At 38.9% G+C, this 26,539-nt stretch overlaps 2 protein-coding genes across 7 annotated transcripts in view; one reads left to right on the top strand and one right to left on the bottom strand.

The window, feature by feature from the left end:
• Positions 1 to 10,256, top strand: part of ZZZ3 (zinc finger ZZ-type containing 3) — a 58,486-nt gene extending 48,230 nt beyond the window's left edge. For 5 of the 6 annotated variants that reach the window (XM_018912335.3, XM_009088618.4, XM_030226495.2 and 2 more), the window contains exons 10-13: positions 2,909 to 3,061; positions 5,841 to 5,975; positions 8,468 to 8,568; positions 8,932 to 10,256. In XM_018912335.3, the coding sequence (XP_018767880.1) occupies positions 2,909 to 3,061; positions 5,841 to 5,975; positions 8,468 to 8,568; positions 8,932 to 9,076 (534 nt within the window). In that variant the 3' untranslated portion in view covers positions 9,077 to 10,256. Of the gene's footprint in view, positions 1 to 2,908; positions 3,062 to 5,840; positions 5,976 to 8,467; positions 8,569 to 8,931 lie in introns of those variants that run through there. The other variant, XR_007778043.1, reaches the window with a different exon arrangement.
• A 150-nt stretch (positions 10,257 to 10,406) lies between these two features.
• AK5 (adenylate kinase 5) overlaps positions 10,407 to 26,539 on the bottom strand; it is an 81,362-nt gene continuing 65,229 nt past the window's right edge. The window contains exons 10-13 of the mRNA XM_009088619.4: positions 26,361 to 26,524; positions 25,243 to 25,359; positions 21,296 to 21,457; positions 10,407 to 13,438 (exon numbers count right to left, since the gene is read on the bottom strand). Of these exons, the coding sequence (XP_009086867.2) occupies positions 13,331 to 13,438; positions 21,296 to 21,457; positions 25,243 to 25,359; positions 26,361 to 26,524 (551 nt within the window). The 3' untranslated portion in view covers positions 10,407 to 13,330. The remainder of the gene's footprint in view (positions 13,439 to 21,295; positions 21,458 to 25,242; positions 25,360 to 26,360; positions 26,525 to 26,539) is intronic.

Raw genomic sequence — 26,539 nt, 5'->3', positions numbered from 1 at the left:
AGTTGGGGTTAATTTCTGTAGTATAATACTGTGTGGCTGATTTCAACAGGCATTGAAAATTTAGTTCTGAAAATTATAATTGTTTGAGTTCTCTATGTAACTCTACCACTTACAATTACCTTGGTCACACCTTTTGTTCTTTCCTGTTAATTTTGTTTGGAAAGACCATCATTACAGAATGAGTGTAATGTTGTCAGGCAGCAGATCACTGTATTTCATAAACACTGGGAGTACTTAATCAGTTGATGTGGGACATTTTAACTGTGTTTTTCATTAATTTGAACAGTGATTGCACTGTATGCAAACCCAGTATAATCAAGAGCAAAACATATTTTCTGTAAAATTCTTAACAATCTGACATTGCAAGAGTGATAGTCCCATCATACAGGTTTTTCTTAGGCTTCTATCTAGAAGATATTCTATATTTAGGTCAGTTTTGCAGTGTGATTCACATCCTTATTGCCAGGTCATAAGAGTAAGGTTGTTCTGCCCTGGTTTGTGCTGAGCAGGATCTCTGTGTTATATTTGTATCCTGTGTTAGAAATAAAGCAGAGAAAAAGGGAAACAAAAAGTGTATATGGAGCAATTGAGCTCTCAGCCTGCTGATAGAACTGTCTGCTTAGAGCACAGATTGACAGCACCTTACCAGGTCAGTTACTCCCAGGTCTCCAATGGAGATATGATGTGCAGAAAGGAAATGCAAGGGCTGTTGGAAGCCTGGGTCATGCCTGTCCTAATTTTGATATTGAGTAACTGTAACTGCAGTTTATCTGCTTTATTGCCACTAACAGAAATTTGAAAGCTGGATGCTAATACTTACAGCACATACCTATGGGAAAATAAGAACCATAGATATCTTTAATGTAAAGATTTGTGTCAAAAGGGATGCTTCACAAGAAAATACTTGCATTTCTCCACGGGGATTATTCAGGTTGCTTATTTTAAATGGTTACTGGAGAGGTTAGAAACCTGTTCACTTTTTGAACATCTTGTTGAGGTTAGCTTTGTATATCTACTGATATGACATATGTCTCTTCTAACTAATGATACTGGAAATTAAGCAGGATGCATCAGTTTATTTTCCTGTATAACCATTACCTACTGCTGGTGAAAATAAAACTGGATCAGAGACTTAGGACTCTAGTATTCAGTTCTTCAATTATGGCTTATCATTTTCAATGTAATCCTTATATAATATCATTAGTGCACCTGCTTTTAAGCCTAATCTAGAGATATATTTCCCACAGGGAAAATGATCTTTAACAGTCTGCTTTTAAGTAATATTTTAGTTCATTCTTCACCAAAGGAAGAAAATTCAAATCCTGAGTTCGATTTGTAGGTCACAGAACTGTCATGCATGGCAGTGCTGCAGTATAAGCATAGTCACAGTTGTCCTTTCCTGACTCCAGATCTAGTATTGAATGCAGATCTGTTTTCTGTTAACAGAAAATGTAAATCACTGTGGCAGCTGAGGCTGAAATGCCATCTATACATGATGTATTTTAGAGAGAAATCTTAAGGGAAATCATAAAAGCACCAAAACTCAGGTAGCTGGTGATCATAAGGCAGAAAGTGGAAAAATCCAGCACAATAGATACAGTACATTAGTCTTAGAAGAAATTCTTGTTGGTTTTGCACTGTAGTAGCTCTGCAGATCAGAGGTACCACCTTCCAGTTGTTACTACAGACTTCATCTCTTCCATTAAAATTGAACAGAGCTAATCTCAATTCCTCCTGGTACTCCTGTCTGTGAGATGCATTCCATCTAAATCATTGGTGTCATCTGTGCCTTTAGTTTTTAAACCATGCACAACTGTAAAATAAGGCTACATCCCTCTTTAGAAATAAAGGGTTGTACTATAATAGTACAGGTTTGTAACTGATACAGGAACCTTTTGGGATAAAAGCTCTTGCTAAAAAAGGAGAAAGTACTAAATATTGCAAGTATTCCTTTTGTTTTAGCTGTGTGAGCAGCTAGGCACTGTGTAAAACAATCCTCACTTTTCTGATTGTTAGAAAAAACACTTTTCATGTTTACATTTTGGATTTCCACTGTAGGGTTTTTTTAAGTCGAGGAATGTAAGTTTTGACATTAAGTGTCAAACTGCTAGTCTGGAAAGCAGCTAAGTAAGGGGTTGAGTCAGTTTCATTCACCCCAAATTCTTCTTTTTGATATTTAATATTCTCCCACTGGGGAATAAGTAATAGGGGCTAAGTGCCTTTAAGTCACTTCTTTTAAAACTGGCATCATTCTACACCTTCAGACAGCATTAAAGTTGAAAGTTTCTAGAAGTGCACTAATGGAGGGAGTAATTTATTTCATCTAATGTTTTTTATGTTCCTTTTTCTTGCAGTGGCAATGAAAACCTTTAGGGAGCAGTTCTTTTTAACTCAGAATGTCTTTTTATTGCAATGAATTGCTTTATCTTTCCTACACCAGGACAATAGGTCTAGACTGGTTTTTTTTCCTAAGGCACAAGTACAAGAAGTTGATACGTGTCAAGCATGGACCTTTTGTCTCTTGGACCTGTGCAAAATAACTTCCTTAGTCTCACACACTGTCGGAAGTTTTTTAATATTTTTGCTCTCTGGTCCTCAGTCTTCACAACTGTAACAACATTACTTTGTGTTTTACTCTTGCTGTCAGACTCACCTGTTTAGGTGGTTGGGGTTTTATGGTAAGGGCTCTTTCTTGCTGCATTTTTACCAAAGTGTTGCACTGTTCATTGGATTCCACTTGTTATGGGGGAGAAGAACTGCAGCTGTGATACAGAGATATAAATACAATTGGAAACATTATAGAATATTTAGAGTGAAAGAACAAATTCCAGGCAAAGTTTTATCAATGAGGATTATTTAAGTAATAGCCAAGGAATGTTTTTAAAAATATACCATTTTTTCACTGTAGTCATCAAGTAGACGGCAACATCCTTTAAATAAACATCTTTTCAAACCTTCAACTTTCATGACATCTCATGAACCTCCAGTTTATATGGATGAAGATGATGACAGATGCAGTTTTCACAGCCATATGGACACTGCAGCAGAAGAGGAAGTATCGGTATGTCACGTAATCAGTCAGAGAATGTCTTGTCACTTTGACCTTGTTTAGTGTTTAATAGATAAGGACTCTTCACCATAAAATATCATCAAGGAAGTATTAAATTCTACCAAGATTCATGAGCCATTTTGAATTATAAATACACTATTACTATAACAGCCTCTGGCAGCAAAGAATTTAGACCAAATCAGGAAGGAAGTCTGTAAGTCATAAACAGTTTTATCCTGAAATATCTCGAAGAAGTTCTAGTTGCATATTTTTAGTAAGTGATCTGGTATGAGAGAGGTTTGAAAATCATGTAGATGATATAGTTGGGATTCTGGTTAAAGATGTCTTTTAGAAAGGTTACATAGAGCCTGGTAAAATTCACATGCTATTGGCATCACTGGTTTTTTTAATCTTTTACTGGCTGAATTAATTATGAATTTTGTAAAATCCACTTCAAAGTGTGAACTAATAGAGTGAACTGGCAATCAACAAAGCATATTTATGTATTCTTAGAGGCAAATTCTAGTAGACATCCTAACCCAGTGAACTGCTGCATTATGGAGAGTACTACTTTCCTAATTTATCCCATGCAATAATACAACAGAAATTTAGACATATGTTCCCATTTCCATACAGAATTGTAGAAGAACTATATCCTACTGCTTGGAAGCTGGGCAAATTTCACAGCTGCTGTGAATCACTGTGATTTTCCTGTTTTCCTTAGACTGAAGAACCTGACTAATTCTGGGGTTTTTTTTGTGTGTGTGTGTGTGTGTGAGCCTAGTGACATCTTGTGTGTGAAAACCTTGTTGCATAACACAAGTATTGAGGCCACCCACTATCAGTCCATTCATTTTCTTTACTGACTTTTTTACCTGCACTGCATAGTCTTCCTTAAGTATTACATTTACTTATCTATTTCCTAGTCTTAAATCCCATCCGTGCTCATTTTCTGTGTTCTCTCTGTAATGGTCTTCCAGCTCATCCACAGCCATGCCTGATAGCTTTGCATATTCCAAAAAGAATCTTAAAAGGCCTGGAAAGCAAAATGCATATTAGAAGAAATGCAGTTCAGCTGGTTTGAGCTAACATGCTTTTGTTCTGTATTGTTTTAAATACATATTTTCTAACTGTTCTGAACAGTTTCCTGAAACATTTTGATTTTGCCATGGTGCCCTAACTCATAATTTTTGTGGGCAGTGATAATAGGGGTCATGTGCCACACAGTGACTTTTTTTTTAATTTGGCATAATATTTTCTTCCTTCACTAGAGTAACATTTCCAGATAGATCCACTTCTGGCTCTCAGTAAGGTAGAAGGACACAGGGGAGCTCAGTTACCCAAAAAATCCCCACAATCAGTACAAAATAATAGCAATTTGGAAACAAAAAGGGATTGTAAACTATATTCAAAATGAATGCACAGGATTCTGTTCTAGTGTTAAAAGTCAGATCTCCTAGTGACAGTCACTGTCTTGGAGAAAAATACTTTGTGTCATTTAGAAGACGAAAAGCAGTGCAGCAGGAAAAAAAGGGTTTCTTTGATTTCACAGTGGAATTACCACATGCTTTTCCTGTGTAAAGACAAAAAAATTTGCCTGATTCCTACCAGTCATAACTATTCCTGAAAAATTATATTTTGGTATAAACGAGTTCTTTTCAAATGAAGACCTCCTATTGCTAACAGAGTTCATCTACTTTTCAGTTATAATATCTTAAATTTGTGAGTAGTCTATAATTATTCTAGAGCACAGCTATTTCCTATTCCAGAATGAATTGTCCACACAAGGAGCTATTAAAGCATATTTTATTCAGTATACAGTTATTTTTGTGACAGGCAGTTTTTCTCAAAAAAACTGTAGAGATTTGTGTGGAAGGTGAATCCCTGTTTTATATTAAAGAAAATGTAGCTTATCACTACACAACTGAATTGTGTCATTTAACCATAACTTTTTCTGATAGTTTGCAGTCTCGTCTTTTATATAGGTTCATAATTGCAATTAAATAATTGATAAGGCCTTTCAGAAATGTAGTAAAGACTCTTTCCCTCACTTCCTTTAATAAACTTACTAAATAATACAAAATCTTCAGTCTTCACAGATTCATAAAAAGAAATGGAAATTACATATTCAGACTACATTAGAAGAACTTTAATGACTGTCTTGTAGTTGTAGTTGTTTTCCCTACCTGTAGGATGTGAAAACTGCTCTACATCAGGAGACTTGTCATCTTTGAAAACAGGTGACATCTACCAACTACAGCTGCTGCAAAAAAATCATTACCTTGAAATGAATGTCTGAACTAGAATTAGAGCTTCTGTCCTTTCATAGCAGATCCTCAACCTTTGTTGAAGGAATCTGTGTGAGAAAAAAACAGAATTTGCATGTCTTTGAAAAAGAGAGAACTATTTGTTGTACCTCTCTGGCAAAGATGTCTGCACTGGCCTGCAGGGAGACAAACTTCTTCATAATTTATGAAAAATTAGCAGTCTGATTTTATAAGCTCTTAAGAGACAGTAAAGGGATAAAGGGAGTTGGATAACTGTGAGTTCTACTGTTTCAGTCATGGCATGATGCTTCTCATTGCATTTTTTCTTACCAGTAAAGGTGAGAAGTTAATACTGGATATGGGTGTTTGGTTTTAAAAATATTTTTCTAGTATGTTAGAATAACGCCATCATTTTCTTGAGCACTGTTAATCATACATAGTGATTTATGGAACAAATTCATGTCTTACTAGTTACTGTGTTCCTACAGTAAGAATATTTTTTGGCTTTTTTTTACCTTGCACAGGATGAAGAGAGTATTCCAGTAACATATCGAGAGTTACCCGAATACAAAGAACTGTTAGAGTTTAAAAAATTGAAGAAACAGAAACTCCAGCAGATGCATGCAGAAAGTGGGTTTGTGCAGCACGTGGGATTTAAGGTGAGTGCAAAGATGTTCTTGTGTTGCTCAGTGGAATGTAGAAGTTTTCCAAGACAATGTGGTTTGAATTTCCTGAGAGGATTTCATTGAATATTGCAAGTTTGGTTCCTTAGTTCTTGTTCACTGAGTCTGTTCTCCCTCATTTTCTTTAAGAAAAACAGCTCACATAATTCACTCTTTCTGGTAGCTCAGCTTTCACTGAATGCTGATGTTATATGGAAATTAATAAACATGCTCTCTTTTTCTCACCACATTATGAAAATACAGCTTGTATTAGAGCCTTGTTAAATCATGATATAATTCCTTTTGACACTACATTCTGTTTTGACAGTGATTATTAATGGTAATTTTCTGATTATGAGTTTGGAGTAATTTTGCCTCCACCTGAGGCCAAAGAAGGGACAGAGATTTTGGATAAGAATAATAGATTAATAATTTTTTTCTTGTATTGTAGCAACTTCACAATCTCATCAAGTGATAACTGACAGAAGTTGAAGCAAGGATATAAAACAATGTTTATGTAAAATTAAGAGAAAAACCATTAAGTTAAACTGATGTGTTGTCCAGGCAACAACCATTAATAGGCAACATGAAAGAAAGGGCACTCTGGAAGTCTTATTTTCTGGTTTGCAAGGAATTTTGTGTCTAATTGGTTACTGTAACTGTTGGAACAAGTTTTCTAATTTAATGTTATGGAGATGGATTTATTTTCTAATACCCATTTACATAAGAACACAAGGACAGTTCAAGGTTCTATTCAAATTGACTGTAAAATTAAGACAGCCTCATCAGTTGATTTAAGTTATTAGACCACCAAGGTGCTTCTTATTTTTGTTGGTTTTAGCTGGTATGGTATGTTTGGTGTTTCATTTTGTGGGGATTTTTTAAATGAGCATTTTTCTTCCCCCCAAAATTTGAAGCTTTAATCAGGCAGGCCAGACTTTAACTAACTTCTTTTTCTACATAAAATTATCCTAAGACGTAAATTGACATTGCACAGTGTCAAGCATTTAAAGTTTGAAAGTTTCTTTGCATTTGCCTTAGGTTGTATTATGCATTATAGGAAGCTGAGAAATCAGGTGATTATGGGCTGTTTTCCCTCAGGAAATTCAGTCTGTGTGTGGACAGACCTCACCTAATAAGCAGCCACTGAGAGCAGTTTTGGTTCTGCAGAGCCTTTGGCCTCATTTTCTACACATTATTCAACCTCTGCTTTGAATATTGAATTATTGAATTCCTTGTGGGCTTTTTATGGCTATCACTGCTAATATATCCAAGCAATTTGCAAATACTTCTTTTCTTCATTAAAAAATGAAAGGCATAGTATTATTTCTGTTTCACAGGGCAGAGGGGAGCTGGAGCACAAAAACTAAGGTCAAGGCTTTCCACTGGCTTGGTTCTCAACTTCAGATTATTGGAGCAAATTTTTCAGTTCTAGCATTATTCTGAACCTGGTATTTTCAAAGAACAGCCCTTGGTATGCTTAGTCCCTGCTCACTCTCAGCCATCTGTGGGCACAAGGGCTGCAGCTGTGGCAGAGCTGTGTGAGAGGTGTTTGTAACCCTGAGTGCCTGGGTGGTGGCAGGAGCAGCTGCTGTGCCAGTGGGTTTCACAGATGTTGAGGCAGCCATTCAGGTTCTTATAGATGGATAGAGGATGAGCTATGGGAGCACAGGCTTGTGTCCCACATTCTGTTTTCCTTTTCAGTCCTGTCTCTGCAGCACTCTTCGTAATTTAGGTTTTGGAAAAGCTCTCCTTGCCTGCAAGTCCCATTTTCCTGGTTTCTTTTTTTTGATCAAATACTTTTGCATTTCTGCCCCTTTTCTGTACCACTGAATTTTTTATCTAGTCTTTCATGTTTTGTTTTTTACTTTGGTTTTTTTCTCTTCATGCCACACTCTTGCGCTTGGGATTAGTTCTTGTCATCTTGCTCAGTTTTAGTTCGAGACCTTTGTTTCCTTCTCTGAACATGTTATTCCCCTTCCTTCCTGGCCATCTGGCTTTTAGTTCCAGCCCACCCATGATGTGTTACTACATTTCCTGAGTTAGAAAGAGCATCAGTGTGCCCTGGTCCTCAACCCCCAGCAGCCCAACGAGCTCTGCTGCCGTCGAGTCTTACTGCTTCCCTCTGCCATGCTGACATTCTATGTGGCTGGGCTTGAGCTGTGTCACAGCAGTTTTTGGAGCCACCTGAGGATAAGAGTGTCTGCAGGCAGGGCTGGGCTGCTTTCCTCAAGCAGGGTGATGCCAAGGTGGAGCTTGTGGGGAGTGGGAAGCAAGGCAAAAGCTTGATGGATCCTCATGGGTCTGGAGGGCCTCTCCTAGAGAATGAGGACTTCTTTATCCACGTGGTGAGGAGAATTCAGCTGTGGGGGCTGGCTGTAGCACAGGGACACACAGAGGTTCCCATGGGGTGAACTGGTGTGCACTGTTAGCATGGCAGTGCCTCCTCCAGCTGCTGCTTTCTCAGTGCTTTTGCATCTGCTCCACAGTGTGATAACTGCGGGATTGAACCCATCCAGGGGGTTCGGTGGCACTGCCAAGACTGCCCTCAAGAAATGTCCTTGGATTTCTGTGATTCATGTTCTGACTGGTGAGCAGCCTGTGCTTCTACTTGCTATTTGTCATTAGATTGAATCTCTCTGCTGCATATTTGCTATGTAGGGTGGAAATCTTTGCTACAGCACAGGACACATACCCTGTGTTGAATAAAGTGGAAGATAATTTAGCATCTCTTTGTGGGAGATATGTTTTGTAAGCAGATTCTGGATGTATAATTTTTTTTTTTTTTTAATACAAATAGATTTGGTACAGTTAAATAGGGGGGGAATTAGACTTTATGAATGAACTGCTATCCAGTTCGGTTTGAATCTGTTCGTATGATCACTGTTTCTGAAAGTTAAATATAAGGAAAGTATTTGACTTTTAAACTGTTATCTTTTTCTTTCCCTTGCAGTCTGCATGAAACAGAGATTCATAAGGAAGATCACCAGTTAGAACCTATTTACAGAGCAGAGACATTTTTAGACAGAGACTACTGCATGTCCCAGGGCACCAGTTACAATTATCTTGACCCAAACTACTTTCCAGCAAATAGATGACATGGGAAGCAGATCTACCAACTTGGGTTTACTGTCCTCTTTGCAAAATAACAATGGCACCATTGTTAATTCTGTGCACATTTTGGAAAGACTCTGCTTTCCCTGAAATGTCACTCACAGCATGACAGCTTCCTGGGTGTACTTGTCAAACTACAGCTTTGAGCTGTCATGGTTCTAGATCACTGAACAGCAGCTGAACATTCCTAGTGTGCAGAAGGTTTCACTGGGAGACTTTTCTTTCACCACATTAGTCACTTTTAGGTGGTGAATCTAAACAAAAGAAACACATACAAAAGGGTGAGCCAGAAATGAGAGCACACATTAAAGATAGAGTAAATTCCAAAGGCTTTGAAGAACTTGGTTATAATGAGATCCAGAGGAGATGAAGTATTTATATAAAAACAGTTTAGTAGCTTGCAGTTTTGTTGTGAAATAGTTTTCAGCACAGTAACTGACTTCTTTAGGCAAGGTTTTAACCAATGACAGTGTTTGCTTCTAGGCTGTACTCTAAAAATACTCACTGTCTCAGCAATGGTTGGCTACGGGCCTGTATTAAATCGGAGCTGCTTAATCATGTTGACCTTCAATTTTTAAAATTTTTTTTTTAAAACCACAATGAACTCTATTTACCAACAGTGAAGCACTACAGGGGGCAACTGTGGCATTGCTTCCTTAACCAGCTCATGGTGTGTGAATGTTATAAAATTGTCACTCAGATATATTTTTTAAATGTAATGTTATATAAGATGATCATGTGATGTGTACAAAATATGGTGAAAAGTGCCAGTGCTAGTAACTGTGTAAAGTCTCTAATACTCAACATTTACTCCTTTAAAATAAAATACACAGCCTTCTGCCTCTGTATTTGGAGTTGTTAGTGCAACTCATCAAAGAAAACTGCCTAATATAAATCATATATATGGTAATAATTTTTCCTCTTTTGTAGTCTGCACAAGATCCATGAAAGATTGTATTTTTATTACTATTTAAACAGTGATTAAATTTAGCCTGAGCAGTGAGCAAGGGTTCACATGCATTCTTTTATACTGCTGGATTTTGTTGTGCATCATTTAAAACATTTTGTATGTTTCTTCTTATCTGTGTATACAGTATGTTCTTAAATAATGTTCAATTGTCAGGAGAACTGTGAGAAATAAACTATGTGGATACAGTCTGTTTATATATAGAATGCTTGCCGTGACTTCCTTTCTGTGTAGTTCTGACTCTTTAATCAAGATGGAAAGTTTGGACAGGACACTTGGATCGCTCACCCAGCGCCGCCTCTGCCGCTGCCGCCCGGGGCTCAGCCCGCTCTGGCCCCGGCAGGATTAGCATTCCAGCTCTCTCCTTCCTCACTCACAGACTTCTCTGTCAGACCACAGAAAATCCAGATTTTAGTAGCCTTGGTACAGTGTATACCATTGTCTGAGAAGCTTTGTAATTATTGTGACATATTTTACTTAATATATTTTTTATTGAAATGTATAGCTTGTGATTCAGAAACACTTGATTATTTTATAACTGTTATAGACTTCCAGTTGCTTTGAAGCTAGAATACTTATAACAATTAGCTAGAAAACAAACTAATTTGACTACAAAAGATGGCAATAGGAAGGATAATTGGCTGGCTGCACCTAGTAACTTTAATTATAAATTGGTCAGTATTTTTGCAGTAACTTTAGGTGTAGCTATTTTTTGCTTCAGAAAAAAGAATGTAGGCATTTAATCTATTTAGAAAGTAATACAGTACAGTTACTAAAACACTGAGCAAGTATCATATGTAAGCATATCTCACGTATCTCATTCTTAGATAAATTCAATAAACCTTAAAAAAACACAACACAAAACTCACATGATGTATTTTAGTTTTAATTGGAAAAGATACTGCTCTGAGAGGCTTTTAAGACCATAAAAATATGCTTTCCACATCATTCATGGTCTTTATAGGAAACTAGAGTTGGTGAAGGTGTATTATCAGGAAAAAGGATCTCTGGTAACATTAATTTCCTGTTTATATCCTGAAAAATTATGGGAATAAAATAAGAAAACTAAATTAGAGAAAATACTCAGTCATCAGTTTAGGATACTTGGAAAAAACAAAAGATCTTGGTATCCTTGGAACAAGGTCGGAAGCTAAAGAATAATTTCAAGTCTGAATCACTCATGAGTGTCTTGGATAAGTCCTATTTTATTGAATATGTATAAATATTAATGTTTCCCTATGCATGCATATACAGCTATTGCTTCTGCATACATTATGAACGTATGCAAATAGGTATCTAATGCACATAACACCAAATCAAGCATGGGATTTTTTTGGTTTTTTACACAGAAAAGACAGAAGAAGCAGAAATAAAAATTAAACTGAAAGTGTATGGTTAATAATTTTTGTGATTCGATTTAAAAAACCCCAACAAAATAGCAGCTGATTGTTGCCTTTGTTCCCATCCTGCACAAGTGTGAGACTCTACACTATAACTTCTACTGTAATTAAATAGCATAGAAAATATTCCAGAAAACCTACCCAGATGAATTTGCAACTTTGTGGTAACTGCAGAATGTTCTTGTTTTAAAAAGAAGCAGCAGCAGCTGCTGGTGCGTCAGGGCCGGAGTGGCCAGAGCTGCCCTGGGGAGCTGCTGTGGTACTGCAGGCACTGCTGCTGCTGCTCAATGGCACTGGCTGGAGCTGGAGAAGCACTTCTAGAGCACCAGAGGTAAAATGTAGGCTATAGAAGGACCCAGGAAAGAAGGAACATCCATGATATGAAGGATAAGAACATACATAAAACAGACCCTAAAAAATAATTGAATTAGCATCTACAGGGCAAATGCTAAGGAAGAAAAGGAAAGAGAAGAATCTGCCCTGATTGGAAAAAGGACATACTCTGTAAGCATGCTGATTTGAGCTATATTTTCAAGTCATGTACTGTGCTTTGAAAAGGATTAAACCCACATATACTGTAACAGAAATAATTACTCCTCATTTTTGTACATGTTTTATTTGTATTATGTCTTCATTACAAGAAAGGTAACTTTAAAAATGCAAATCTGCTTCATAAAGTACACCTTTGACAGTACAAGCAATCATGCAACCCACTTTCACTGTAAATTCATCCAGTAGTTCCAGTAAGAGGATGCAGTTACTTTACAGCAACGTCAAACAAGCTTTTATTTAGCTGTCAGTATTACCAAAGAAACTCCACAATATTTTAGTTAACCTAACAGAAATACGATAGCACTTTTACAGACTTTTTTGCAGATTACAGATAAATGGCTTACTAAAGGTGCAAGCAATATGAATCAAATAATCCCTGACATTTTCCTGTTTATTTGGTTTCCCACCCCACCACACCTTCACAAGTTTTGGCAATGCCAGTACAAGACAACAGATGATGATCTGAACTTTGCATTTGGAATACTTCCAAAGTGAAATTTAGAGATGACATGAGATGTTCTGGCTCATAACCAACTTTACATATGGATTTTAATAGCCATAGCACATGTGCTGTTAATATGGACCATTACTGGACTGCACATTTATACAATACAATAATCATTCTCAGCTCACAAAACTGGGAAGTCAGTTATAAAATCATAACATTCCCAGCAGAAGACAAGACTGTCTCAAAAATGGTGTCTGCTTCCCAATAACGGGTTGACAGACTTCCACAACATTCAGCTGTATCTTCAATGAATTTTTCTCCTTGTAACAGTGTTCTGGGCATGTGTGAAAAGGTTATTTTAACTTGTAGCTTGAGTAATTCCAGCTCTTTTAGAGCTGCATGTTACAGAGAATAGGTTTCAGGCACTAAAGCCCAAGAACAAGCTGACACCACAAAAATTAATACTGTTAATAAAAAGAAAATAATAATCAATGGAGACTTGTATGCAATAACCCTAATGTCAGTCTGCTGGACAGTGACTGGGGTAGGTGGAGAGCTCCCTGCTGGCCAGGCACTGCCCCATTTTCCGTGGAATGTGTGTGACCATGAAATACAAACCCAGAGCTGCTGCCCGTCTTGCTGCTTTTAACCCATGAAGAGCAAACACCCAAGAAAACAAAATATAGTTCTCAGAGTGGGGTTAGCATACAGACCACTTTCTGTTGAGTGTACTTTCAGAACTAAGATTTCATCTAGAGTAACACCACGTGCACAAATTCCAGATGCCACTCAAGAAGCAGCTCTGCTTTGACCAGCAAATCATGGCTGTGGGGTGCACGTGGGCAAGGCTGTGTACACACCTTACACACCATTACTGCATTTCTGGTGAAAAAAATGCAGCCTCTTCCTTTTTCAGAAAAGAGTCAATTGTCTTGCAGATTTCCAGGAAAACATCCTCCTGTCTTCCTTCTGCATCAACCTGTGAAGCACAAAAATCCAGTTTTGATTAAGTTACAAAGAATTATCTCAGAATCTAAACACTGCAACAAAAAACTGGTCTAATATAAAATGAAAGTTGTTCTGCTTCATGGTAGAAGCATTCTAATGTAGAGGAGCAGCTTAATAACCAGATTAGTCATTTATTTTCCACAGATTTCTGTAAAAAGGTTCTGCAGGCTCAACTGTCTGTAGCAAAGTACATCAGGCAAGTGAGGGAACTTTAAGTACTCAAGTTTTAAAGTAAAGTTGCACCTTTGATGCAGAACAGTTGCCAAGGGCTCTTTGCCCATCACTCCAACCTGGCAAGGTCCTTCTGAAGGGCTGCACAGCACTCTGGTTTTGGCCACTCCACAGTAACTTAGCAAATCAATGTATTCCAGTGCTTTTATATTTGGAAACTTGGTGAACTGGTTCTGGTTTTATGACATCCTTTGCCCCTAACTTTTATAAGAGCACTGCTTTTGTGGTATAAGAACTCAAATTTCATTGAAGCAATTTTTTTCTTGAACACCCCAAAGAGTCAGTTTTCTGACCAAGCTATTTTTCATTATTGTACTTCACAAAAACAAGATGAATTTACACTCCTGTGCTGAAGATGAGAGAGCTGCATTTCAGCAGAGAGGAATGACACTTGCAGCCAGTAATACTTGTCTGTGTTCCCTGGAAATTGTGAGGCAGAACTGAGCTGTTCTGAGCAAGGAGTTTCACGCCCATCCCATGCTGTGCCACCTGAGGAAGAAGAGCTGTCTTCAGCCCTCACAGCAGTGACAGAAGCAGATTTCACACTGGCTGTGTATTCCACACAGATGCTTCTGCTGATTATTCCTTTCCTCAAATGCCTTCTGAGATATCTGGTCTTTACACAAAAGCAAGATTCTTCTGTGCTTCTCTATGCTTAGTCTTCATGCATCCATGACATGAAGTTTGCACAAGATTAAATGGACCCATGACAACTTTGTGAAAGGATCTTTTTCTGAAGTGCTGCATTTTCATCTCCAAGTTGCTGACTAGAAAGCCAGACAATTGTGGTGTTTGAAGGGGACATCCCTGCCCATAATACTTTCTGTCATCTCTGGTCTGCAGGAGAATTAAAGGAGCTTCATGTTCAAATAAATGTATTTTTAAATAGACCAAGAAATTCTGCTCAGATAGGATGTTGTCTTGCAGCCAGCTCCTGTAGAGCTGACTGCAGTCCTTGTACATCTAAGTCCCTTGGTGCTGAGTCCTGTGTGGGAGTCAGCAGCTGCTCCTTGCAGAGCTCCAGCAGGGACGGCAGGCACTCTCCAGAGCTTGGCTTTCACTCTTGGTGGCAGCCGCAGATGCTGCAAAGTTCGGTCCCGACTGCATCCTGTGGGAAGTGCTGGCACATCCCACCAGCCAGAGCTCAGCACTGGGTGCCCAGCCAGCCAGCCTTTAGCAGCTGTGCCTGGCTAGGCCTGTCCCCTGGGCCCACTGCAAGGGTGTGTGACAGTGTGAGCTGAGCTGTGCCCAGCGCCCTGGCCACCTCCCAGACCGGCTCCCTTGGCCCCTCAGTGCCCTTCACGGTGCTGTTTGCTGCTGCTGCTGCTGCATTTCATAGAGCTGAGGCAGAGGCAGGCTCGTGCTGATGCCTTAGAAAGGGCAGTTCTCCCACAAGGGCTGCATGTCTTTCAAAAGTGTTTAGAAGTGGGGGGTACTTTCTAGTAGCAAAGAGAAAACAGGGGTGATGAACTATTCTGAACCAAATGTCTGTCTTCTCCAGTTAAAACAAAACCAGCAACTGCCATCTCAGCTGTTATAAAACACCTTGTTTGGCCTGTCTCAACTGCCAAAACAACTATTTTCACATGGCTGTCCCACAGGAAATATACTGCATGCAGGGATGCAGGGTGAAGGGCAGAGCCATTTCAAAGCTCTGATCTTAATATGTATTATTATTATCTTTTAACTTCATAAATACTTCTGCACTAACTGATCTAATCTTATCAGCACAGCTGATTGCCACTGGCTTTTTGATGACCTCTTCAGAACTGGGACTGCTACTCAGGTCTAGATCTAGGGAGTTGTGATGAAGAATTAGTTCTGTTAGCATGGAAACCACCACCCTTTATGATGGGCTGGAATGCTGACTTCCTAACAGCAGCAATAAAATGTGGATGGGCCTGACTAATCTCAGCCCCAGTGCTTCCCATGCTGGCCTCCTAAATAACAAAGGCCCAATTCATAAAACTAAATCAACATTGTGGCACAAAACTAACTTAATGTGCCAATAATTCACATCTAGTACTACAGTAATTCAACAACACTCTCAGCAGCTCCAGAGAAAAAACTGTGTATTTCTCTTCCTCAGACTCTAACAAACGTCATAAATTAGGCTTGTTTTCAAGGCTGTTTAAGGCTGACTTCTCATAAAACAAGATCCATTTACAGTTTTCCACAGTTTTGAAATGCAGCTATGGCTTTTGATAACTTCAAATACAGAGAAATTTAATGAGCTCGTATGAAAAATGACTGGAGTAACCATCCCTATAGTACAATATTGCTTCTTTTGTCATTAAAATCAACCAATTAAGTTTTCTGTCAACAAATCTACCTTTGTTTTAGGTTTTGAAATTTAGAGCTCTAAACATAAACTGCCACTGAGAAGAACCTGACTGTCTGTAGAGAGGATGGCTGAGGACAGACTCTGGAATGAACTCAGTAATTAGAAGCTTCTTTCTGAAGGTCAGTCAAGCTCAGCTGCGTTGTCACTACATTTATGTCTTTGTCACTGGAGTGTTAGAAGAGAGAGTTAGAGACTGTGCAGCTCCTGGTTCTCTCAGCAATGGATCAAGCTGTGTAAATCCACTGAAACACACTGCCCCGATACCTATTCATATTAGACATGCATTTTCTGCTGTTTTATCCACGATCCCCTGCTAATGCTTCTCTGATGGATCTTTCTAGATCAGTTTCTCATCTAATGGGCCACAAAGCACAAGGGGGGAATAGAGAATCACTTGTTCCTTTGTTCCCTACATCCTTATCTATCAGGGTTAATGGGTGTCTGAGAACCTTTCAAAAGATGGAAATAAACCACATTACTGCTCTCACTGTTACCATTGATTACCCCTTCTGGAAAGGGGGAGGTCACCCCTCCCCACACGCACTTAGAATGGCAACAGCAAGGGAAGGCTCACAAGTGGAAGACTGGGAGAGGGTGGATGGTCACATGTTCTTTTATAATGGTTATGGAAAATCTGACTGCAAGTGATTTTAGAAAGAAATAGTAGAACAGCACTGAGAAAAAAATAATGAAAGGAAATGAGCACAGAAAAAACTAACTCCTGTTGGATTTTGTAGGCTAAACTTTCATAGCATGTGATCTGAGTCAAAGTTTTTGGGTACCCTTAATCCTCTGCTCTGCCCTGCTTGGCTTGTTTGTTATGCTCTTTTCCTCTGACTTTGAATAGGAAACTTGTGTGTAAGACACCTACCAGGTGTCTTATGTTAGCTAGGTAGGATCAGGGCTGTCTTGCTTGACTACCAAGGCATTGCTCTTCTCTTTTACTTACTACCCTCCTACATACTGTCACTTCAAAAAAGCTTTAAAGGATGAGTCAGATATTAAAAACAATCTTTTTTCCCCCCTCCCTTTCTTCTCAGTTGAGAGAGAGCCATATATTCAAAGGGATTTACATTTAGCCATGTCAAAACAAAAGTAGGTGTCTACTAAATTTTCAGATGCACTTTTCTGTCCAAGGTGCCTTGGAACTCACTGAGAAATAAATTTAAAACCAACAGTGTCTACCTGCTTACTGCTATAATGCATTTTGTTTCATTTAATTTAATGTCATGATTTATCTGAAGCACCTGATTCCCACAGAACCAGGCAGCTTGCAGGCAGTGTTTTTGAGGGCAGAGCTTTCAGCCCTCGCATCTCCAGTACAAGGTCTTTACTGAAAAGCAACCACTTGCAGCTCCTTAGGTGGGTGTTCTGGAACTGACTACAAAAGAAATTATGGGATATTAAATCACCAAAACATGAATTAAAAAAGAAAAATTTCTAATTTGTTAGTCTCAACTACTTTACCTTCCAGAACACAATTTAGAAACTTAATGCCTCAGCAGAAAAATGAGGACACTGTTGCCTTTGCTTATCATTCTTCAGTCAGTTCATCTTCCCTTGCAAATATGTACACAGTTCTTCATCTCAGCAGGGTGCTGGAAGGATTGCTGTTCTTTATTCCTGTCAGGTTCACAGGTGTTTCATCTGCACCCACAGCCTTCACCCTCTGTCCATGCATGCCTCAAACCTCCAGTGCTGAGCAGAAATACAAAGAGGGAATCTTGGCCAAAGGGAAATTTCCAACATAGTCCTGATCTTTTGTCAGCTTCACCAGGTCACTGTTCTTGTTCAGAGGTCAGCAGAATGGAAAAATGTTCCAGTTCCACACATCATATTAGTTAGTTATGAATGCACCTATGCACAATCACTCCTGGTTGGGAAAGTTGTAAAATCCTGGTGGATTAAAGTGGGAGTGCTGTTACAACCATATACCTTTGTCTGTACCGTGCAAGTAAAGCAGGGAGAGAATTCCCAATGAGTTCAGAGCAAGCCAGGTAAGAGCTGAGTTTTTCTGTCTGCACTGCGTTTGTCAGACTCCATCCAAACATGCCTTAAAGCCTGTTCCAAATGGAGTAAACTATTTCTTACTCTGTGTTCCAGTGCACAGAGTAAGAAAGCTCCTTTGACACTGACTGTACTCTCACCACACCTTGATGTGGTGTGACAGATCAGCTCCTCCTCTGCTGAGTGGGCAGCCAACATCTAATTCCCACACCAGACCTTTTGCTGCCTTCTGCCCAGGACTGAATTTTACATTTGCATATTTAATCAGCCTGTTTCAGGACTGAAAACCTTTGAAGTGGATAGGACAAGTTAAATACATCCCACTGTTGTCATGTGCTGTTCCCACTCTGTGGGAAATTCCAGTCCTAAATTTAGATTTTAAACTGGAGAAATTAAATCACACCAGTATGCCAACCCCACTGTCTTGTTACATAAATCTATTTCTGATTTTCTTTTCTGTGGCCAGGTGGAGCTGGGTACTACAGTCAAGCCCTATAAAACACAATCACTTATGCAATGAATAGCTAGAATTTAGTGGTCCTTAGCCACATGCAGCAGTAAGCTGGCTAGAAAAGGTTAATGCTGAACCTTTGTGGAAGTTAGCAGGATTTAGACTCCAATATTCCACTAGAATCTCAACACCCACTCCTCTGCATGCTTAGGAAAGTGCACTGCTGCAATCCCAAGGGACATAAAGCTCACGTGGGCTTTTCACTGAAGAGCTGCTTCTGTTGAAAAACCAAACCTAGGCAGGAATAAAAGACTCTTTAGGGCTCTTGTTCTCTTCCTCTCTTAAACAGCTTCTCTTCAGATGCTTTGACCATTGCTTATCCTGGGATCACAGACTGATCTGGGTCACCAAAAGCACCTTCAGGAAGGCATCACTTCCCTGAAGCTATTGGATACCACCAGCTTTGCCTAAGAAAAAGAGTACACTAGCCTCTGATCTGTAGTTACATAGAGGTTTATGGATGATTTAAAATAAATCCAGGAATACAGATGAGAATTTGTTTTAAGGGGTCTTCAAATCAACATTGGTAAATTAATTGAAATGGATAGGAAACATATACACAGTTCAGGAAACAGAGTTATAGAGGCAGCAGCATCTCCATGGCAGCACTAACATCTTCAGCCAGCTTTGGTCAGTGTTGGAGAGTGATAAACCCACTTAGGAATGAACAAATTCCCAGCACTGAAAATATGTGATGTTTTAATTAAAGTGGGAAAGAAAAATATTAAACATGTTAGACTGCCTCTAGGTAAAGTCTCAGTCTTCTGTGTGCATGATATTACAAATAAAAAAATCCCCAAAGACTATTTAAGCCTAGCCGGCACCAAAAAAAAACCACCCCAAAAACAGTCAGAAGTTATATTTGATATATTTGATCAGAAGTAATTATTGTTAGTTTTTCTGCTTTCCGCCTGAATTTCCTTTCATCATTCAGAGAATGCCCAGTGGCTGCTAATGTCAATGCTTGGCTGCGTGTAAAATCTGTGGCTATAAATAAGAAACTAACCCCATGCCCTGGGAATTGCAAACTTCCCCTTGACTCTCTACCTTCTTCAACACATGTAGCCTAAACATATTCACCACTAAAATAGTTTTAAAAGACATTTTCCACAATAATGTTTATATCAATGGTTCCACATGGAAGATGGATATATGGTAAACACGACATTCACCAGAAGCAAGTTCAGACAATGTGCAGACACTGTAAGAAAAGTTGTGTAGACACAGTTCAACCAAAGCACAGGTATTTTCTAACATGCAAACACACAATGTCAGCTTCCCCCAAATAATGGTACAAGTACAAATCACATGTCCAGCTGTGACCCACAGATCTGGCAGGTTCCTTGAGGAGCTAATGAGCTACCAGCTTTCAAGAAAAGACTGCATGTTTTGCCATTACGTGAGGTACAGAGCAGGAACTTGCAGCAGAAGCATTAAGGAAGGGCAAAGAAAGCTCATGCCATGTGAAATGAGGCAGACCATGACTGCAAAATCTGTGTGGAAGTATTAAGTGCAGTTTCACTCTCTTTGGGGCTGTCACTTCCCTGATGCTTCAAAAAGGGAAACACTGTGGTAGGCACAGCTCCCTGGAATAGGATAGTGAGACAGAGAGCTCTGTTTTCCTTGGCATTGTGCTGTGTTGGTGTATTGTGTATTGTACTGAATTCTTAGCACATCCTTGCAATTTTGGCAAGACAGCTTCTCAAAGAAAAAACAAATAAACCATATAATCCTTTGTAAGCCTAAAGATGAAAAGTAAGCAGGAACTTTTTTCTGACACTTAGACTTTGTCTTATATGCACTTACTGTTGGGGTGAGGAAGGGCCACAAATCAGAACTCTTCCTCTGAGTATCATTTTTCTCAGCATTGTGTCATTTACCCTGTCCTCAGGTCAGGATATTGGTGCATAAATTAGCTGCACATTTCTCTTTTGGGAACTTTGCAAAGGAAGGAGAAAAGTTTGGGGCAGGTGACTTACATGTTTGCTACAGCCCCCAGAAAAAATAGATCCTATGATATTTCCAGAAACTGCTGTTGGAGTCTTTCTCTTTTAGGACAAGACAGAACAGTAGGACTAGATCTTTCTGTAGCTGAATTAAGGGACAGTTTGCCATGACAGAGCAGAGAAACAAAGAAAAAAAAACCCCAAAATCCTATGTAAATGAGTCTACAGATGTGCCAGCTAAGTGCACTTTTTCTTGCTTCTCTTGAAGTATTGATTATAGAATAAAAAGAATGCTTAAATATCACATCCTGAGCATGTGTAAACTGAGGCAATTCACTGAAATTAATATAACTATGTTATTCATTCCAGCAAAAAGATCTCTCTTGTATGAAGGCCTGTTTTATTTCAGGATATATACTGTCAGTTTTGAAAATTTTACTAAAGGGCTTTGGATTAACATAATCTTTCATCCTTATGAAAGCCCTTATATAGTAATAAATTCTAATACTTAAAGAAAAGCTTTCTAGAATTTATTTTAAAGAAGAGATTCTACACAGATGAGTTATTGATTCAGGATATGTTCTCTGACTAAGGATAATTCTGTGGTTTTCTTCTTTCAAACTGTACTGTGGAACTCAGAAGTTTGCAGAGGTTGCAAACAAACCAGGGAATTGTAAAATGAGAACAACTGAAAACAGTTCATAAATGGTGACCTGTCAGTGTTTTCCAAATACTGCTCATATGATGAAGTAAAAAGCAATAATTTAATTTAAAAGGTCAAGTATGTACCTTGCATAGCTGTGTCTTGCTTTCATAGTATGCAAACAGAGGGTTTGATGCTTGGTAGTAGCCTTCAGTTCTGTCCTCAGTGGTTTCAGTGTTCTCAGAGTTCTGACTGCTCATGGTTTCTGCAGAGCAGTCCAGGCAGAGCACGAGCTTTGGTTCCCCAATCTAGAGACAAAGGAAAACAACAAACATTGAAAGCACCGGCAAAACAGCAAAACAGATTTTGTTTGGGTAACACCAAAACAGTCACCAAGGAATTTGTGAGTGAATGGTATTTGTCTATGGGGAAATGATGCTTATTAACAACCACCCCTAACTGTGGCAGCACTAAGGGATGCCAGCACTGAGGAGCAAGGCTGTGCTTGCCTGGGTTCTACACAGAGAGATAAGAGATAGGATCTGACAAATTCTGGCTTCTTGGACTGAAGAGTGCCAGTTCATTATTTGCTTGATGCCAAGAGTACAGGACTTATGCAATACTTGACTCAGTTATATTTGTAGCTTTTTCTTTGTTCAATGTGTGAAAAGGGAGTGGTAAACTTAGCTTAGTAGCAGGAAATGTTCACATAAAATTGTACCCACTTGAGATGGAAATGAGTAACAACAGGCTCGGGGACACCACCAAATATTCACAGGAATACATCCTGTGAATTACTTTATGTCACACGGTATTTTATGTCCTTGTTTGCAGTGTACCCACACCATTCCTCCCCACGCTGCAAAGGAAGGATGTGATACATTTCTCTGCATTTTCAAATTGGCAAGTAATTTCCAAATTCTGTGGGAAGCTGGTCATTTAATGCTGTTTGGCTAGTGCCAAACTAGCCATGAGGGAGAGTCTGTCCTTTACTCTAATAAAAATAAATACAGATTTATTTATTTTGATTCTTAGACCTGGAAAAGGTCATAAATAATTGTCTCGTTCTACATTTGATCATAGATATTGCAGTATATTATGGGGAAAAAAAGAAATGGCAAGAAGGAGCAAAATGTTCTTTATGGTATTTCAGGAGAGAGCCAAAAGTTCTAAATACAAATCCTCATAATTCTTTCCCTGAAACACTGAAAAATATGTATGTCATTTAGCATAAATCTTGGAATGCACTGTCATGCACCCTGCTCAGGCACAGTACTCTCTGACACAAGATTTTGTAAGAGTAAAGCCTGCTGGGCTGAGTCCAAAGCCATAAATTCCACTGTCTCAAGCAAAATAAAGGTGTTACAGGATCAGTGGAGAAAAACAAAAAATTCCATGCAGCTGTGCATTTAATCTTTCAATGACATGTTCAGTATTTTTCTCATTCCTTCCCTTTCCAGCAGGGATCTGGAAAACACTTTTTAGTAAAAAGTGAGAAGTCTTGGAAAACGATGACTGCTCTTCACACAAGTGACAATTACAAAATCATATTTTTCGCATGGCTACAGTAAAGAAAGTCTAAATGACTGATATATGGAAATTGTCATTGTTATCTTTGTTGACAGCCCTCAAAGGAAGAAATATTCTAAAGGTAAATATTTCATGTCAAGGCTTCTGCATTTGACTGAGGATGTCTGGATTGTGTTGACTTTTCTGCTACCCTTAATGACTTTCTAAGAGAAGCTGAAGCCAAGGGATTATGTCAGACAGTTCAATGGCAGGCTTTTATCTACCCATTTTTTCCACACAGAAAACATTAATGCTATTAGCTGTAGCAGCACTGGGTTTGGGGATTAAAAAAGCCAACAAGACAGTTTGAATAGTGCAAGAGACATAGAGAATTAAAAAAAAAGATGTGGGCTTGATCACTGATTTAAACAAATGCCCTTTTTGTATAACTGGATTAGGATGGTGAGAAGTTATTTCGTTCCAGTTTTACATGAGGAATTCCATGGTCTGTTCTAAATTGTAATAGAATAAATGAGAAATAATCCCTTTTATCAGTCATACTCATATCATCACCTTACAATGAGGATATGAAGGAGTCTACTGACTGATAGGATCAGATAATAGCATCTTGCTTGATACACTCAGCCTGATTTGCTTTTGAAAAATGTACATGGTTTTCTTAGAAGTTTCAGTATTGCTATCTGGAATTCAAACCATTACAGAAATATCTTCCTTCCAAACTAAAACCCATAAAAAGTGAAACTAATGCCCTTATCAGGTATTACAGCAATTTTTGCTACTTTTTTTAAAATTATGATTTTCCTGACACAATCTAGAGTAAATAATACATACCAAACAAGTCTAATGTTTTGGGTCTTTACTCTGTCTCACTGGGTAATTCCCACCTGGTGCTGTGGAATATATAATTTAAAAATGTTTTTTCACTTTGTAGAAAGACTGAGGAGGGAACAGAGTTTTGTGCTTCTGTAGAATTATGGTTGGGTAAAAATACAATTGCATCATAGAAGGGAATAGGTTAAAACTGGCTGGAGAATCAGCTGTTTCTACATAGCTCATTCTGTTTATGAGTCAAGCTCTGAAACATAAGCATTATTCTAAATAGAACAATTGTCTTTGTTACCAATTATAAAGCTTTTCATATAGCATACAGATATGTAGCATTATTCATCTGTACTTTGCTGCCATTAATTAGTAAGGCCTGATGTGCACATCTTTTTATTCAGTTATAATTTATGAACTTCTCATCACCCTTTAGAAAGAACTGCAAAGCATTATCTCAAAAACGACTCATTGAAAAAAACTTCACAGTTTTACTGAGCAGCTCACAGCCAGCCTCTGGAAAGTGGATACAAGGCACAACAGGGGGGACTTAGCACATTCAAAGCAGTCACTTGAAGTCCTTGTCTTTTACTCCAAATGCCAAATGCAGTCCAGGACTACGGGATCTTTTGCTGCTTTCAGGAAATTAAGGAGCTCTGCTTCAGCACGGGCTGCATTAGGACTTGCCTGCAATACCTCAGTGCAGGACACTCCAATCTCTAAATCCCACTTCATACTATAGAGGAGTGTCCACAGAACACCAACATGTGTGCCTGCCAAAGAAACAGCACTGCTGAAATAGTTCCTCTTCAGACACAAAATGAGAGAAATCTCCAGCATCTTTTTAATAGTCTAAAGCATTTTATTAAAGGGACTAATAAGTCAACATTTCTGTGAATGACTTCTGTGGCAAATCCCATTGCTCGTTATTTTGTCTGGCTTCTGATGCCTAAATCTTGATAGGCTTTAACGGTAATCAACAAAATAAATAAAGCAGCTAAAGGCTCAGCGAGAAAACTGGGGATTCATTAAATTTTATTACCTTATAAGCTCATTTAGGACATTTTTGGAGTGTAATATGATGTAACATATACGAACTATTATCCCTAATTCACCACTTCTTTTCTCCCAAACCCTGGCAGATCCATTCATAGGCTTAGACAGAGTTATTTCCTGCAGACTGAGAAATGCACGGCTGCGGCTTCTCACGAGGTCTTAGCACATACTGAGGAAATTGAGAGCTCTCGGAGCTGCCACGCAGGCACTTGCAGAACGCTCTTTTTATGGCTGTGCCACCTGTTACTCACCACAAAAATTAAATCTGGGTTTGGCTCTTGCAAGTGACAGCAAGCTTTAGCAGAGCGGGCTTGCTGGTAATAAATATTAACTGTGAAGATACATACTTTTATGGTCCTGCATCAGATTTTCATGAGAAGTACAGCACTATCCACTAGAACCAGAAAACTGGTTCTAAAACGATGTTTTCCCCAAAATGTGAATTGTTTCTGGTTTACATTAAATTTAGATAAAATCAGCTTCTACTTCTTCTTGTGTTCTAGATTCCTTGTAGGTAAGGGCAACAGCTAGATTTGCTACACTGATGGGGTGCCAAAATTTCAGTGATCAGCGACACAGCTCTGCTGGATTGGCTTTTTACATGTCCCTGATGCAATCAGCTGAAGAGAGGGACTGAAGCAGCACCAGAATTACAGGAGTTACAGCAGCATTACAGTTGTATGGTCACCTTGCTCTCAAACTCTTCTGCATCTTTCAGCTCTTGGGGATACCCATCAATCAGGAATCCTTTTGTATCCCCTAGCTTGGAAACCATGGCTTCTTTCAGTAGCTCTAGAACAATACCCTGTACAGGAAAGAGAGGGAATTAGTTGGTTAATTAAAAAGAAAGATTGATACCTTTGTTTGTTGCACTGACTTTAGTCCTACACCCTTGAAAATGGCCCTGTTTGGCTTTAAGTGGGTCCTGTGAATGCAGGTGTTTTTCTTGTCCTGCAGGTAGCAGGGCACCCTGCTTTTTATTCTCTCAGGACCAGATGTGCCACACAAATCTGATGTTGCAATCCACCCAAGATTTCCCAAAGTGCCCTCCAGATAGGTCAGAATGTTTTATAGTTTCAAAATGAATGTTAATACCCATGAAACTCTAGAGTACTGCTGCAGCATTTTCCAATCTGATTGCATTTTGCTATGTCACTGGTATAATTATATTACATGGAAAGTGACCCCATCTGACCAAACACACTGAAGAGCAGAGCAATCAAAATCAAGCCTGAGCACAGCTTTTAGTTTTCCCTGAGCAACATTTCCCAGTATCTTTGGAACACATCCTCTGACCTAGCTGCAGCTGCTGAAGAGTTGGGACTGTGGACCTGCCATGTAAAAGTCAGGTCCAGCTGAGAACAACACCCTCTGCCTTCAGAATCTCCATTAAGCTGCAGTCCAGCTACTCTGGGATGCCAGCCAGCTCTGCAGGGAACTGCTGCAGGTACTGTAATTTAAAATAGCTGCCAAGAGGACCAGCTCAGAATCTGAAATGTAACGCTATAAAAAGGACATAAAGTTTCTGTTTCCTGTACTTACACTTACACTTTGCAATGCATCTGTCTCACTGTATTTCATGTCTGATTTATTGCCTATGTGAAACATAAAGAAATACTGGCACTGAAAAGAGAAACAAGTGCCACGGATTTGGCAAAGAGGAAATGTCTCCCCGAGGTTACAGATTAATTTTACTGAAATGGGAACCATCAGCTCCCGTATCTATTTCACTTGTTATTGTTTTAGACAATATACCTACTACTGCCTTTGTTTAACCATTAGAACCCCAAATAAAACCACACTCACGCCCGGTACAGGTTCACCACATTCCACAATGTCTTTGATCAATTTACTTCTCTCTGATAATGACAATAATTCATTTTGGAGAAGGTCACTGGTGGACAGGTGAGTAAATCCATATTTCTTGGCTAACTGTTCACATAGGCTACCTTTGCCAGAGCCAAGCCCACCTATGTGAGGGAAAA

This window comes from Serinus canaria, chromosome 8, assembly GCF_022539315.1.
Source record: "Serinus canaria isolate serCan28SL12 chromosome 8, serCan2020, whole genome shotgun sequence".
NCBI classification, from domain to species: Eukaryota; Metazoa; Chordata; class Aves; order Passeriformes; family Fringillidae; genus Serinus; species Serinus canaria.
The sequence above is the reverse complement of the archived record's forward strand: the minus strand, read 5'-3'. Positions and strand labels throughout refer to the sequence as shown.